Source organism: Sceloporus undulatus, chromosome 2, assembly GCF_019175285.1.
Source record: "Sceloporus undulatus isolate JIND9_A2432 ecotype Alabama chromosome 2, SceUnd_v1.1, whole genome shotgun sequence".
NCBI classification, from domain to species: domain Eukaryota; kingdom Metazoa; phylum Chordata; class Lepidosauria; order Squamata; family Phrynosomatidae; genus Sceloporus; species Sceloporus undulatus.
This window is the reverse complement of record NC_056523.1, coordinates 64,294,412-64,311,658: the sequence shown is the minus strand read 5'-3', so window position 1 is coordinate 64,311,658 and position 17,247 is coordinate 64,294,412. Positions and strand designations below refer to the sequence as shown.

The following is a 17,247-nucleotide window of genomic DNA, read 5'->3' as shown; positions in this document are numbered from 1 at the left end:
GAGCAAATGATTCAGTGGGTAAAACATGCTTTGCACACTGAATATTCCAGGTTCAGTTCTCAGCATCTCCAGTGGAAAGGTAAGAACAGGTTGCTTCCTGGTCATTTGTGCCCTCATATAATATGGTTTGCGCCTATGTGGAGACTCCATTTGGAAGCTCAAAAGCTGAGTAGATTGGCAGAGAGCTTCACCCACTCCCATGTATTGAGCATGCCCAACCCTGCTAAACTAGCTTCACTTTCAGTTCAAGTCCATCACAAAGCTACAGGAACCTGAAAGAGGGGAGGTAGGGAGGGTTTGTGTGAGGGCACAGATGACCACTCGAAGAACCACAGTTAAAGTCTTTGTGGTCTCTACGGCGCATTACAGAGCGCCGAAAAGCGGCGCTCTGCCTGTGCCATCATTAGCTGCACCGAGAAGCCCCAGCGGCCAAACCATGAGGCTTCCCGGTGCAGCTAAAAAGAAGCTCCAAAATGGCGCTTCTTCTTGCGTTGCGGAAATGACGCAATGAGGCGCCAATGGTGCACTCGATGCATCATTTTCACGATGCTACGTGCGGACGCTAAGCATCCGGCACGTAAAAATGGCCGCGCCTGTGTGTATAGGGCGCGGCCATTTTTACGTCCTCGTCACGTGCTAGGGGTGAGGCCAGTATGGACACTAGGTCCTCGGCCAACCCCTAGCACGTGACGGGGCACCGCAAAGGCCCGTACGGAACGGGCCTACGTCTCACATAATAGGATGACTAAAAAGTTTATCAAAGGATGGTAGGAAGGTCACTGTAGAATAGATGATAGAACCGCATGATCAAAATTGTTATCTTGATGAGATCTGGAATCAAGCCTGTAATGCCGGAAAAATGTGGAAGGCTGAGACCATGTAGCAGCCTTGCTGAGGTCAGGCAGGGAAACACCCCTGTGGAAGGCAGCAGATGAGGAGACAGACCTGGTTGGGTGTGGGCATACACCAAAAGGAGGAGGTTGCTTAGCCAGTTCATAGGCTAGGTTAATAATTTGAGCAATCCACTTTGCAAACCTTTGTGAAGAAACAAGGTGGCTTTTCCGAGGACCACCATAACAAACAACTTACTGATCAACCTGAACTCAGCAGAATGTTGAACATAAAACAAGGCACAGCGAACATCCATAGTGTGCATAGTCTTTTCCAAAGGAGTGGATGGATCTGGGTAAAAGGTAAAAGGTAGGTAGAATAATGCCCTCAGAAAGGTGGAAAGAGTAGACCACCATGGGGAGAAAGGAGATATTAAGTCTGAGAATAGCCTTGCCTTGTGAAAAATCAGATAGGGTTCACCTGAACGTAAAGCGGTGAGTTCTGAAGACCTCCTGGCTGAAGTGACAGTAACCAGATACATCATCTTGAAGGACAAGAGCCTTAGTGAAGTTGATCCCAGGGGCTCAAATGGAGGTCTTGTGTGAACATCAGAGAAAGTGACCATGGAGGTGCTAATGGAGGAACTGGAGGGTACAGGTGATGTAACCCTTTGAAGAATCTCTTTACAATAGGCCAGGGACAGTTTAGGGATTCTGTTGGTCTACCGGCCGCCCCGTGGGCTAACAGACTCCCTGGCCGAGCTGACACAGCTGGTCTCGGAGCTGGTGCTGGAGTCCCCTAGACTTCTTGTTCTGGGGGACCTCAATATCCCCTCTGAGGCCGGCCATGGTCCAACTGGCGCGGCTCGGGAGTTCATGGCTACCATGACTGCCATGGGCTTGTCCCAACTGGTCTCAGGGCCCACGCATTCGGCTGGTAATACACTCGAAGTGGTCTTTTGTACGGACATGGAAGCTCCATGGGCGGAGATAAATAAAATCTCTGCTCTGTCATGGACGAATCATTTTCTGGTTGAGGCTAAACTCAAGGCATCTACCCATATCCCCCCCCCCCCCGGGGGTGGCGGACCTTTTAGAATGGTCCACCCTCAAAGGCTGATGGAACCCAAAAGGTTCCAAGAAGCCCTAGAGGGGTATATGGTTGGAACTGACGGCGACTCTGTTGATGCCCTGACTAACATCTGGGACGCCGCTCTCTCCAGGGCTATACACAGTATCGCTCCCAAGCGTCCTTTCAGGCCTGCTTCCAACAAAAAACCCTGGTACACGGAAGATCTCCTGGAACGGAAGCGGGCTCTGCAATGACTAGAGTGCTACTGGCGAAGACACCAGCACTTAGCTGACAAGGCACTCCTAGACTCTCTTTTGAAGGCCTATGGAGTGGCAACAAGTGCAGCTAAGAATTCGTTCTATGCTGCACGTATTGTGTCCGCGGAGTCGTGTCCGGCAGAGCTATTCAGGGTAGTGAGGGAGCTTACCCAGCTGCCCCCCTCCCTGAACTCAATTTTGGAGCCATCCAAAGCCTGCTGTGATGAGTTTAACAACTTCTTCGTGGATAAAATCTCTCAGATAAGGTCTGATCTCGATGCCAGTATTAGTTCAGAATCTAGAGTAGAGGTGTCCAGAGCTTCCGTGGACTCTGTTATACTGGATCATTTTGAGTCTGTAAGTACCGAGGATGTGGACAAGATTCTTTGTAGTGTTAGGAAGACGACATGCTCTCTCGATCCCTGTCCGTCATGGTTGGCAGCGCAGGGGGGAGCGGCTGTAACAAATATGTTGCGTTGCATAATTAATTCATCTTTCAGGGAAGGGCAGTTTCCATCTAGTTTAAAAATGGCTGTCGTAAAACCTTTGTTAAAAAAGCCCTCCCTAGACCCCCTAATTCGGAACAATTATCGGCCTGTCTTGCTGCTGCCTTTTCTAGGGAAGGTGATCGAGAGGGCGGTTGCCGTTCAGCTTCAAAGGATCTTGGATGAGACGGATTTTCTGGACCCATTTCAAACTGGCTTCCGAGCGGGCTATGGAGTTGAGACTGCCATGGTTGCCTTAGTCGATGATCTCCGTCTGGGCATGGACAGGGGTAGCGTGTCCCTGTTAGTGCTTTTGGACATCTCAGCGGCCTTCGATACCATCGACCATGGTATCCTTCTGGAACGCCTGAGGGAGTTGGGTATCGGGGGCACTGCGCTCCAGTGGTTCCGGTCTTACCTCACGGGTAGATTCCAGATGGTGCAGCTGGGGGACTGTCGCTCCGATAAGAGGGCCCTTACATCAGGTGTCCCTCAGGGAGCGATTTTGTCCTCCATGCTATTCAACATTTACATGAAGCCGCTGGGAGAGATAATCTGGAGACAGGGGGAGCGGTGTTATCAGTACGCTGATGACACCCAAATATGTTTCTCTGTGTCTCCGATTGATGCAGTGACTAGGGATGGCATCTCTCCTCTAAATGCCTGCTTGGAGTCGGTAATGGGCTGGATGAGGGAAAACAGACTCAGCCTGAATCCAGAGAAAACGGAAGTACTCATGATAGGTTCCCCGGGCCCGGGGAAGGATATTTGTCCACCTGTCCTGAACAGGGTCACGCTCCCTGTGAAGGACTCAGTTCGCAGTCTGGGGGTGCTTCTGGATTCGTCGCTCCACCTAACATCTCAGGTGGATGCCAGCTGCGACCCTACCTGGGCCGGGGGGACCTTGAAACGGTGGTACACGCTCTGGTAACCTCTCAGTTAGATTTCTGTAATGCGCTCTACATGGGGCAACCCTTGTACCAAACTCGCAAGCTGCAATTGGTTCAGAATATGGCAGCAAGGCTGGTCACTGGATGCTCCAGGACCAGCCATATAACACCTATATTGCAAGACCTACACTGGCTGCCTACCCGCTTCCGGGCACAATACAAGGTGTTGGTGATAACCTATAAAGCCCTAAATGGCTTGGGCCCAGGGTACTTGGAAGACCGCCTCTCCCCATATAATCCGCCCCGCACTCTCAGATCGGGTGAGAAATACTTATTGAGAGTTCCTAAATTTAGATACATTTCATCTCAGAGGGCTTTTTCCATCACAGCCCCACAGCTCTGGAACTCTTTGCCCAATGAGCTCCGCACTGTCACCTCCCTAGATGTGTTTAAGAGGAACCTGAAGACCTTCTTATTTCGCCAGGCTTTCCCCCATGAGCATTAATTGTCATCTTAATCCCTTCAATGATGTATACGGTTCTATCCAGCTATTGTATGGTTTTTTTAATTGGTTTTAATCTGTTGTTATTGTTGTTATTTAGTTTGGGTTTTAGTTTATATATGGTTTTTTATTGTATGGGGGATGGGTTTTGCACATGGTGGGATATTATTGTATTATTGTCTTTATTGTACTTCCATGTTGTAAACCGCTGTGATCTGTATAGGAATAGCGGTATAGAAATAAATATTATTATTATTATTATTATTATTATTAATAGGTGAAGTGAATAGTTTAGCAGAGGGTGAGCCATGAGGCTGATTAGCCACTATGGCAGACAGATAAACCTTCAGAAAAGAGAATGCCAGTCCTCAGTCATGTAAATGAAGGAGAAAGTGTAGAGCCGTGGACAGCTAGAGAAATGAAGAGGGCTCTGCACGTGCTTCAGCAATTGCACAGAAGCACCTCCATTTGTAGGAATAGAAGCGCTTGGTAGAGTCCTTATGAGAGGCAGAGAGAATGCTCAACAGTTCGGGGGAGGTCAATGATGGATCCTCCAGGCTGTTAGGTGGAGCCTATGCACATCCAGGTGGAGGACTGCCCCACTGAAGTGGGAGAGAAGGTCCAGACAACCTGGAAACTTGAAGTAGCAACCCCTGGACAGAGGGACTAAAGGGGCAAACCAGGGTTGCTTCCACCAGTATGGCATAATCAATATTGTGTTGGATCTTGACCACTACCCTCACCACTAGGAGAAGTGAGGGAAAGGCATAGAGGATGCAACTGGTCCAATTTAAAAGGAAGGTGTTTCCTAAGGAGTCTGTTCCTTGTCTGGCCCTGGTGCAAAAAAGTGGGCACTTCACATTCTCTGGAGAGGTGAAGAGGTCCAGCTAGGTGAACCCCCCCCCCCACTGAGATGTAATCAACCTGAATGCTTTGAGTTACAGAGTCCATTTGTGTTGTAGACCTCTGTCTCAGCTTAGAGAGTCTACCAGGATATTGTCCTTCCCTGCTAGGTGAACCGCCACTGGGTATATGGAGCAAATGGTGCACTATCTTCAAAGCTGCAGGACGAGGTGGAGAAGCAGTTGGGAGTGAGCACCAACTTGTTTGTTAATATAGAAAACGGTGGTAGTATTGTCTGTGACTGCTTGGACTACCTTGTGGCAAAGGTGGTTCTTGAATCTCTGAAAGCCTTGATAATAGCCAGGAGTTCTAGAGCATTGATGTCCATCTGTGATTTGGAAGGAGACCAGTGTCCTTGATCTCGAAGATGTTCATAGTGGGCTCCCCAATTTGTCATGGAAGCATCCGTGGTGACCATCTTGGAGGGCTGTGGATGGCATCCCCCAAGAATATTCTGAGGGACAGTCCACCAATGGAGCGAGGCCCGTACTTCTGTTGGGAGAGTTAGTCTTTTGGATTGCTGATCAAGGAGGTGGTTGAACACAGATAGGAACCACTCTTAAAGAATTTCATATGCATTAGCAAGGTGACTGCTGTGGTTGACACCATGAGGGCTAAAAGTCGCTGGATGCTCCATGCTGATGGGAAGGAGAGACGGAGGACAGTTTGAATGTGAGATTAGAGGTACAGTGGATCCTCCGCATACGCGGTCTTTTTATCGGCGGCTTTGAGCATAGGCGCTCAAAGCTGCCGGCGCGCGCGGGGCGGAAGGGGCTGCACGTCCCATTCAATTGAATGGGTGCGTGCACCTGTTGCGCCTTGCGCGCCGCCGTGCACGAGCCCCATTGTTTACAATGGGGCTCGAGCATAGGTGGAAATCGCCATACACGGCGGGATCCGGAACGGATCCCCCGCGTATGGCGAGGTTCCACTGTACTTGGCTCTTCGTGTAGGGAGATAGGCACAAGCCATGATGGAGTCCAGAAATGTTTCAATGTACTCTGTTACTCTAACTGGTTCCAATATGGACATTGAGCAATTGACAGTGAGACCCAGGTCTGTGAGGAGAGAGAGAGTATCATGGATGTCCTAGAACAATTGGGTGTGGGAGGATGACAGCAGGAGCCAATCGTCTAGGTAGGGAATTTTTTTACCCCTTGGGCCCTAGGATGTGAGATCACCACTGCCATGCACTTCGTGAAGACCCTGGGGGCAGTAGAGAGGCCAAAGGGCAAGACTCTGCTAATGGCAAAACAAAGGTATTTGAAATGTTGAGGTCGAATTGTGACGTGAAAATAAGTGTCTTTTAGGTTGATAGACGTGAACCAGTGTCCCTGACAGAGGAAAGGCAGAATGGACTTAAAGTGGAGTGATGTAGTGATTGACTCCTCTCAGTTCTTCAGAACTGTGAAGTGTCTGGAGAAATAACGGTCCAGTCTGCACCTGTCCGGGGTGCACTGGATAGCACCTCTGTTGAGAAGGGAGGTAATTTCCTCTTGTAGAGGAAGTGAAGATGGAGTGGAACGAAAGACACCAAGAGGCAGAGTACTTGAGAATTCTATGGCGTAGCCAAGGCAAATGATGGTTAAGACCCAGGTATCTGTGGTGATGTGCTGTCAGATGTTGTAAAAGCAGGAGACTTTGGATGCTTGAAAAGAAGATCGCAGTGAGAAGATGGGATGGTGTACACGTGTTACCCTCACAGACAGGACAAAAACGTGATTTTTTTAAAGCGGAAGAGGACTTTTTTGAAGACAGTTGTTGTTGACGTCGAAGGCTTTCATGGTTGGCATCCATAGTTTTTTGTTGGTTTTTCGGGCTATGTGACCATGTTCTAGTTTATTCCTGATGTTTCGCCAGCATCTGTGGCTGGCATCTTCAGAGAATGCTGACCAGGAAGAGAGTGGGTATATATATACTGTGTGACTGTGGGTAAGGGGAATGATTCCCATGTTAATCTGTATTGTTCTGTTGTTGATGATCATTGGTGATCATTGGCTGCTGGGAAGTAAACAAAGTTTGGCTACCACTCCTGCAAAACAGTAAAATAAGCACTCAACAAATGCAAATGAGAAACCACCCATGGCCAGGGGCTTTCCCAGCAGGCAATGATCACCAATTAGCAGACACTAATCCTCTTTTGCATATCCTCCCACCCTGAGGCCCTGCCATCAACAAAAGAATAATACAGATTAACATGGGAAGCAGCAGGAGTCACCATTGATGATGTGGGATCCAGACTGGCTGCTGATGATACCAAGGCCTTCAATCCCAAAGGTATCGATGTCAAGGCCGTCGATACTGAGGTGGTCAATAACAAGGGGGTCGGTATCAAGGTGACAGAAGCCATTTTTCATTGAAATCTTTGGAAGTATGGAAATGAGCAAGAGAGTCAAAGGATCCTGGCAAGGAGTTTGAGTGTTCAGCCACAGGCAAGGAACACTCTCAACAAAAAACCTTCAAATGTTGAGCTCTATTACAGAGCATTTGGTTAGTAAAAGGACGACAAACAGAACATTGCTCAATTTAGCTTTTGCCAAGACAAAAATGGCACTGAGAGTGTCTGTCAGAGAGTGCAACTTTTTTGTTACAGGAAATACAAAGCTTGAAAAAAGAGGTGGAGGCCATAAAAGATCCAGAAAAAGGCACCCAGCTGGGCGGGAAAATAGACCAACCTCTCCCTTCTCTCTTTTTTTGGGAGAAGTAAAACTAAGAAAAAATACAAAAATAAAACAATAAAACAATAAATTGAATGGATCTGACTGTACATGGGGTGCTCAGGTAGAGAACGACTGAAAGAAGCTTCTCTTGTGGCGGACAAAAGAGAATTGTAGATTGGCAGGGTTGGGCTTGCTCAGTACATGTGAGTGGGTGGGCTACCCGTCAATTTACTCAGCTTTTGAGCTTCCGAATGGAGTCTCTGTGCAGGCGCAAACCCTATTGTGTGAAGCACAGAGACCATGAAGAAGAACATGGGTACAAAGGATTTCTTCTCTTTGCCTTTGATACCAAGTAGTACTAAGATAGTTAAGCCAATGGAATCATAGCATATGACAGATCTACTATGATCAGACACAGAGACAATCCTTGTTGTTGTTGTGTGCCCTGATGTTTATAATTCCCTCCTTCCCCCTTAAGTGTTGGGTAAAAAAAGATGACAGGAACAGGTAAATCTCCTCAAACACAGGAGGGCCATACTGATGTATCAGTGGCAAGAGGTTTCATCTACTTGCTCAAATTTCTCTTGGACTGCCGGGACTTTTAGCCAGTACTTCTAAAACGACATGAAGTCAAGTCATGTCGTTTTAGGCATATTTATGGATTCATTTTTGTTACTGGAGACTCAAGTGCCCTTGGTGGCTCAGAGGGCTTTTGACCAGCTTTGGTGAGCCTGCTCCTATGGTAATTTGTGCACAGAGCTAACTTGGCCACAGCAATTCATGAAAGGATAATTTCTTATTTATGTTATTGTAATTTGATCTATATAAGACTGTCATGGTGACATAGAAACTGTAGTTAGTGAAGACTGCTAGATTGGGATCAGAAACACTGCCCAGAAACCATTTTATATCAATTTTAAAGGAATTACACTGGAAGCCCATAAACTACCAATCCATGTTTAAGATGTTGGTGATGGCCTTACCTGTCATGAAATATTTGAGGAAGACCTGTTTCTCTATCTCTTTGCCTGATCGTTAAGATCTGGTGGAGGGCCTCCTCCTTGGAGAAGTGCACAGAATGTAATCTGTTGTCAGACAGGTCAAGGCTAGTAGCACCCTATCTGTGGAATGCCTTTCTTGTGAAGGTATAACTGGTCCTGACAGTGGCCTCATTTTGTGTCAAGTTAAAAATCTGGCTATTCACCCAAGCATTTGGGGTCTAGCAAGATTATGGTTTGGCTTTTAGGCCACTCTTTCAAGTCCTAAATATTTACAGTTATGTAGACAAATCCTTTCCCTGACAACTCTCCAATACATAATATAAAATTGGATGCAGATTCATCCGACTTACCGGTTTCTTTCCTACTATGAGTTTTTCAACCTTTTGGACTTGTGATACATGGTCCTCATTTGTCTTGAGTTCTCGCTTTCGGATTCTCTCATAAATCCCAATAAGCATCTCTCTTGGGATATCTTCGCCATCATCTACACCTGCAAAACCCAAAACTGATTGTTACCAACTCAGACAGAATAACTCTTAACAGTTCCATAATGCTCTTCTCATCAAGGTCAAAAGCAAGGACACTAACAAGCGCAGCTTGTTCAAATCAGCTCCAATGTAGGTATTATTTATTAACACTACTGATAGGTCAGAGCCTAAATCACTGCTTGTCATGATAAAATCTTTCCAATCTGCTATGTAACCAAGGAAGAAGTAATTGACAGATGCACATTTCCAGATATTTTTAAACCACTTGGGAATAAATGATTTATCCCAGAGTATTTTAGTGTTCAAGGGAGAGAATGAAAATTGGGAAAAATACTCCCCCCCTTTTAAAAAAAATAAATAAATCATCATTTAGAATAAATTTGTTACATTAGAAATGTTAAGATGTATTGAATATAATCTGGTTCATTTGCAAATGTATGATATTTGGTATACTTAGAAATGTAGTTTATTCCTGCAAGAACTACGTATTTACTAATTGAATTAACTTTTTTGGCTACAAATATGAGAAATCTAGGAGCTCTTAACTTTTGTCAGTTTATGATAATTAAGCAAAATATCAAATGTGAAAACAATAGGAACCATTAATATAAGAGTAAAACAAATAATTCCCGAAGTCAAGCAAAAACAAAAAACAGTCATTTTTAGAGAAAGAGCTGGGGAGGAAAAGGGGTGGGAAGATCTTAACTGAATATTAATTTTCCCAAATGAAACTCTGCCTGATTACTCTAATCTCAGCTATCCATATTAGTGTCTTTTTCTTTTTCTCCCCTTTCCTTATTATTATCTTCATAGACTGAAGTTTGCTTGAGTGAGAAAAGATTCTCTGGCCTTTCACATGTCTGTTAATTTCTTGATTATGAATAATCCTAAACACAGGACAGTTTCTTTCCCATGCTGCAGAAGATGTGGGAATGTTAAGATGTGAGAGGCTGAACCAAGCAAAGAACGTGTCATCATGGTACAGGATGAATCCATACAGAAATATGATTTTGATTCTACAACAGCTGAAAGATCCTTTCTGACACTATTTCCTGTGTGTGCTTAGAAATCATTCCAAGATAGTAATGGGCTAGAAGCAATACATTAATATTTCATCATAAATGTTATATTAATCTTTCTAGAATAAAGTATGGGTAGGAACTGATTTTAACCCAGAAAAGCTGACAAACATACGCAAATGTCTCATTCAAATCCTTCAAAGCCTGATTCCTCTTGGCACTCCTTTGAAGGGAAATGCAAAAGAGATGCCCCGGTCACCATTTTCCTGTCCAGGCATTCAATATGGTCAGAAGTTGCACCACGGTGGAGAAAGTAGAGGAAGCTGGTGCTATTTTTTGATACTCCCAGGAGAGACTAAGCTCTTGCCTTTTGCCACTCTATTCAGAAAAGGGGATGGTTCTTTTTTTAAATAAGAGTTATACAGTACTCACATTGACCTAGGTTTTTTGACTAAAATTTCTAGACTTATACATGAGTATATACAGTATATTGTACATATGTTCTATAATATATTTATTCTAGAACACAGACCTTCTGAACCAACTTTCAGTGTTACTGCGATGAAACAACCACCAATAGCTTTAATGTGCCAAATTCTAAACAGATGTGATGTACACTGTTACTGCTGCTTTTTCTTGTGGGCCATGGTTACAGTAATCCTTTGAACTCCAAGCCCAAGTACAATACACTAATTGGGCAAAATCTTTTTTGAAGCACTTGTAGGTTAGAAATATATTATTCCCAACTCAAAGTCAGGAATGTCATGGGGGAATACAATATTTCTTTTTTCCCAGTCAACATCTGGGCAAACATTGACTGGGCTGAGCTCCTAATAAATTACATTACAGGTTAGTGAACAGTAGTTACAATCTTTCATTATACAAATTTCACATAATACATATGAGAGCCCACGTAGTGTAGTAGTTTCAGCACTGGACTACGACTCTGGAAATCAGGGTATGAATCCTCACATGGGCATGCAAACCCACTGAGTGACCTCAGATAAGTCACACTCTCTCAGAGGAAGGCAGAGGCAAACCTGATCTGAACAAATTTTATGAAGAAAGCAGCCTTAGGGTTGCCAGGTCAGAAATGACTAAATGGCACACAACAAATTAATTTATTCTCTCACTTACTCTAATATTGTTTTAGATAACAATACAAATTCAACAAATAGAAAAAATACTGCTTTAATTGAATATTGATTTTAGTAGCATTTTAATTATATATTATGTAATATATCAAGATACAAAAAGGGAAAGAATATTGTTTCACCAATTCAAGAATTGTGGGTTTGAAAACTGAGAAGTTAATTGAATATATAACCATTTATCTGTTGGCTCTGAATCTAGTTCAGCACCTTGTTTCCAGCAGCAACACAAATCAGAAGCTTCTTTGTATATAACACCTTAGATTTCTTTATGTCCAACCTGTACAATTTTTAAAAGTGAAATAAGCCCACAATAGTAGTTAACAGCTGAAACATGCCATTTACTATTATTATTGTTGTGTCACTACCAGCCAATTTACAACAAAATTCTGAGTGTTTAACATAATTTACTATGTAAGGACCCATCATGCAAGAGTGCTATAACAACTTTGCTAGTAATGTCATTTATGGGCCAATTGGACTTTATAAATATATATAAGCATTCTGGAAGCCTCTGCTGCTATTGAGGCACACGCAGGAGGTAGTAATTTATGCTGCTTTCTTGAAATAGATTTCTGAGGTGTCTTCCAATACTACATCGAAACTATAAGAAAAGCATTTAGAAACTCTTTACTACACCATAGAATAAAAAGCAGCATGATCCAAAATCTAAAAAAGAGCAATACAAGAACTGCAGAGCAATAAAAGAGTTCAGATTTCTACCAGCACCATAATGACATCAATGTGGGGAATTGCCACAGTTGCTGCAGAATGTTTTGCAAGACAAACAGGATTCTACTCACTTATACTTAAACTTAACGGAAAATCTTAGCCATGCTAGATTCCTTGTGAAGAAGGGCAAGATAATGAATTAATACATTAATCCTGCTGCCTCACTACTGAGCTTGTGCAAAGTTGTACCAGCATTAAGATCTCAGGAAAGCCTTGATGACAGAAGGGGGAATTTCTACTGGAAAAAGGACAGATTCCCTGACTGTCCCCACTCCAAACAGGCTATTTCTATTATAAATGAGTTCAGGATATTGGGCCACAATCCATGATACCAGTTCCCAGTGAATCAATGGCTGGAGTCCCTACTTCCAGACAGCTGGCTTCCCTGCCCTTTGCTCAGCTAGTGAAAACCCATCTCAATCTAGGCACCAGCTAAAGGAATACTCTGGCTAGGAGGCTGGTTTTGTTGCAGAGAGTGTCACTGGACCAGTGTTTTTCATTTGTCCAGCAAATTGTTTGAGAGTTCCTAGCCCCCAAATTTATGAGTTTTCAGTCTAAACAGCCTGAAAAGAAGGCCTTATGAGTACCCACAGGCTCAAACACGTCATGCTTTTCCACTAATAAAAACTCATCTTGAGATGTGACTCTAGTTTCTTCTGTGGATTTCATTGGGTGCTCCCAATTTTCTGCTTCCTTTGTTGCAAAGCCAGCTGCAGAAACATACCAGCTAGGAAGGGGGATTATTTCTGATCACTGCTTGAAGATAACAACAATAATTAATCCTTTTTGCGAGGCTCCAGGGAGAAGGATTTAGCTGCTCCAGATGGGATACCTCTATAGGACAAAGGTTAATTGATCCTGTTCTTTGTCTTTAAATGTGGTGAAAAGGGAAGAGGTTAAAGAGTAAAAATTGTGAGTTGGGACTAGGGTTGAGATGGGGATACCTATGAGACAACTTGCTTATACCACCTGTTTATGTGGACACTAGTTTTATGAATTAAAATGAGAAGGTCTAGTGCTATACAGGGATAGGATATGAAGTGAAGTTGAGAAAGTACCATCCTTCTTGTGTTATTTTTAATCATATCAATTGCACAAAAAATTACCACTAATCAGCTGAAATACTGAGCTGAAAATAGCTGCTACTTGGGATGTATATCTTATATCTTATTTTGTTCATTTTTGAATGATATTTTTCATTTGGGAACTCTCTTATAAAAATGTGTTCACATACAAAACATTGTCGAGGACATAAATATGCACAGAAATCAGTCTGTTTTGTACAGAAGACAAAACAATGTTTTGTGAAAAAAATATTGTTTTCACAAAAAGTCCTTAAGTGTAAAAACTGTCACAGCAATGAAACATGAAAACATTTGCAAATATTCTTTACACTCCTACATGGAAATGAAAGAAGTTGGAAGTGAAAGACCTGATATTTACACACTCTGAGCAGCTATTCAGAGATTATTGTTTTCAGAAACACAGTATTAATTTAAAAAATGTATTTACAATTTTACATCTGTTTATAGAGTCTGTATTTTAGAGCAAAGTACTATCTGCTAATTTTTTCAATTATATATCATTCAGTAATAACTGCAACCTGGTATGACCATATATTTTCCAAATGGATGCATTTCTACTTCTTTTATATATCCTCAGTATGACAAAAGGCTGTGTTTCCTATCAATTTGGCAATCAACTTTAACATTACTTTTGAAACTGGAGAGTATCAGGAAATGTCATTTAAAAAACTATTGAAGTATTTAAAAATGGAGTAAACACAACTGAAAACTTCAATTGTTAAGAAAACATCCATGTAAGTGTAGAGATGCATAACTTTCATTTGACTGGTGGCCACTTTTTATGTTGGCTAATTGCTTCAGGGCCATCTTTTTTTGTGTGGGGGGAAGATTTCAAAGTAAAATTAAAGTACTGGTGGCCCTCAACTTTCATAGCGCTTAGCGGTGCAGGATCTCTGCAAAAGTAGAAAAATTGCAAATACAGTTGGCCCTTAGAATTTGATTTTGCCTTTTTATATAAGGGACACCATTTTACTATGCCATTGTATTTAACAGCATTTGAGCATTCACAGATTTTGGTATCTGGGGTGGGTGGGGTTGAGTCCTAAAACCAAACTCCAGCCGATACCAAGGGCCCACTGTATGTCTATCAGGAGCCCAGGTGGCACAGTGGTTAAATATTGGTACTGCAGCCACAATGTTGTAAGTTTGATCCTAGAGATGGGCTCCAAGGTCCACTCAGCCTTCCATTCTTTCATAGGCTGGTAAAATGAGTACCCAGCTTGTTGAGGGCGATTGAGGCCATTGTACACCACTTAGGGAGTGCTAGTTCACCGATAAGTGGTATAGAAAGGTACTTGCTACTGCTATTGTCTAGACATCCCTAAACCGTATTTAATACACAAAAAAGTGCTTGTACTGGTGGTGTGCTGGACCTGGGCATGCACGCAGTCCTTCACTCACTCACTCACTCACTCACTCATTCAGTTGAGAGGGGGAAGGGGAGGGAGGAAAAAAGGGATACCCATCCCATCCTCTTCCCCTGCCTGTGTGTCAGAGTGAGCAAGGGAATCTGCACACCCTCCCTCCTCATGTTCTCCTGTCCTGAATGGACAAGTGAGTGAGCATGTGCCCTCCCTCTTTGCAGGACAGACTAAACTTCCCCATCCCACCAACTTAAAACTGTCTGCCTGTGCAAGTGAACAAACAAGTGAAGGAATTCATATGCGGCCAGGCCCAGCCACCCCACCAGGTTGATTTCCTCCCAGTAACACCAGTATCATTGAAGCCACTGTTAAAAGTGGCAAAGGGCAGCAGTGGTGGAGGTAGCAAATCAAATCTACAAATGATTAAGCCACAATTGTGTAAGGTGAACTGTACTTAAAATTAGTAACACAAATGTAATAGAGATTAAAAGTTAGGTGAAAATATTTTTAAAAATTATGACAATTAATATTATTAAATTGCTGATATTTACTACTGACACTGAACTAAAATAACTAAATTAGCTATGATATTGATTATTCAATGGACAACGGCTTTCCCTGTCGAGTGTAGCGCATTTGGTGGTATGACACTGAATTATAGCAAACTGTGACATTGACTGTGATGTGAAATTCTTACAAAATTAAAATTCTGGAGAGCATTATTTGGCCACAAAGAGGGCTTGAAACTGGATCATGGAGTGCATTTTACCCACTCCTCTTTTACATTATATTTTAACTAATTCTGGATATAAGACAACTGACCAGAAGAGCTTCATTGTAAGAATACAGTGAGATGATCATGGATTCTGAGCATACCTATACCCATATCTGGGATTGTCATATTTGATTGCTATGGATAGATTTAGCCCTCTGTTCCTGAACATTCTAATATTAGGACACAGAACTAAGACTGACAAAGGCTGGAAAGTTGCTATTTACTTTTGCTAGAGTATAGACCAATGTAAATTAATTAAAGTGATAGTAGAATTTACAACACATATATCAGTATGGTACCACACAGAACAACATTAAATATAAGAATTGTAAACAAGAAATGATTATGTCCTCCAACTGGTACATTTAGAAATATAGAAGCCTTGGAAAAGAGTGTTTAAAGAACATTACCTAACTGAATCCTTTAAAACAAAATGCTTCCTTGCTGTGTTATTTGATGACTAAGGGAAGCCCACAAACCTCAAATTTCTAATTTCCACTCCTAAGGATTGGTTTGCAATGCAATAATAGTCACAGGTAATTATAAAAATAGCCATCTCTTTATTACTGGTGGCTCTACTGTAAAACTTGATATTTCTTTCTCTTCAGAATGTGAGTCTCATTTGAAAGCCACCTCAGGGTTTCAAAACTCTGGACTACACAAATATGGCTTCTATCAAATTACTTTGGCCTAAATCCTATTGCTAATCTCAACTAGAGTAGAGCCATTGGTTCAATGGGATTTACCAATGTCATGACTTGTCCTTCAACAACTGATAGAATGGTTCACTTCTAGATGGAAATAACTAACATGATTCCAGCCTTTGTGTCATAACCTTCTCTGGAAGTCAGATAAATGCAGCAATAGTGCGACTACATGCATATTTACTTAAAAATAAATTTGACTGTGTTCAATGTGACTCAATCCTAGTCTGCAATTTGTACAACTCATTCAAAAAAGACCTCAAAGATATAGCCGTGTTAGCAATTAAGGCATCTGGGGAAGTAGACAGAAGCCTACGAAAGCTCATGCTCCCAATTTCTTTCTTTAATAATTTGTTTTTATTTTATATACCGCTATTCCAAAGATCATAGCGGTGAACAGCAAGTAAGCTAATTAGCAAGTAAGCTAATTTGCCCCCAACAGTCTGGGTACTCATTTTAGCGACCTCGGAAGGATGCAAGCCTGAGTCAAGCTTGGGCCCTTTTGCTGGTCTTGAACTCGCAACCTTGTGGTTTTGAGTGAATGGCTGCAGTACGGGCATTTAAGCACTGCGCCACCAGGGCTCCACCAGGGTTACAAACGGGCCTTAAAGTACGCGACGAGCGCGTACTAGGGTTAGAAAGGGGCGTCCTTTCCGGACGTCCCTAATCCTAGTACGCGCTCTGCGTGTAGAAAATGGCGGGAGCCATTCCACACGGCCCACTGTCATCATTACATCACGACTGCGCCGCCTCCAAACAAGGTGGGGCGGTTGTGACGTAGTGGGGCCACCCCAGGGTGCCTAGTGCGCCCTTTCCAAGGCCCCGGAAGGAGCTCCGTTTTGGAGCTCCTTCCTGGCTTTGCGTCACTGGGCGCAGCATTCAGACGGCTGCGCCCAGCAACGCAGAGGAGAAAGGGGCCAAGCGGCCCCTTTCTCCTCCTCCCTGCCATCGTGGGGTGTCCTTGGGGCTTGGAGCTCCAAGGACACCCCTTTCCAGGCGGCAGGGAAGTGGTATTTTGCCGCTTCCCCGTGGCCTGGAAAGCGGCGAATCGGGGCCTCAGTGGCTGCCGCTCTGGCTGCTGAGGCCCCGATCCAGTGGGGAAACGGGCGGGTGCAGGCTGCCTCTTTTCAGCGGTCTGTAACCTGCCTTAGTCTCAAAGGTGCAAAAAGACCTATTTGGTCTTGTACCACAGTGATGTTTAGGAACAGGCCCCTTTAGAAAGTGGGATAGCCACAGCATTATTGATAAAAATTATTACATCCTGATTTCCAGTGGAGCCTTTGTCTATTAAGCATCCAAAAATCACACTATAAATATTGGAATAATTTT

The 17,247-nt window shown here is 43.3% G+C and overlaps 1 protein-coding gene across 15 annotated transcripts in view; it reads right to left on the bottom strand.

Annotated features, from left to right (window-relative positions):
- Positions 1 to 17,247, bottom strand: part of IQSEC1 (IQ motif and Sec7 domain ArfGEF 1) — a 463,906-nt gene that overhangs the window by 29,190 nt on the left and 417,469 nt on the right. For all 15 annotated transcript variants that reach the window (XM_042449774.1, XM_042449785.1, XM_042449787.1 and 12 more), the window contains one exon: positions 8,951 to 9,090. In XM_042449774.1, the coding sequence (XP_042305708.1) occupies positions 8,951 to 9,090 (140 nt within the window). The remainder of the gene's footprint in view (positions 1 to 8,950; positions 9,091 to 17,247) is intronic.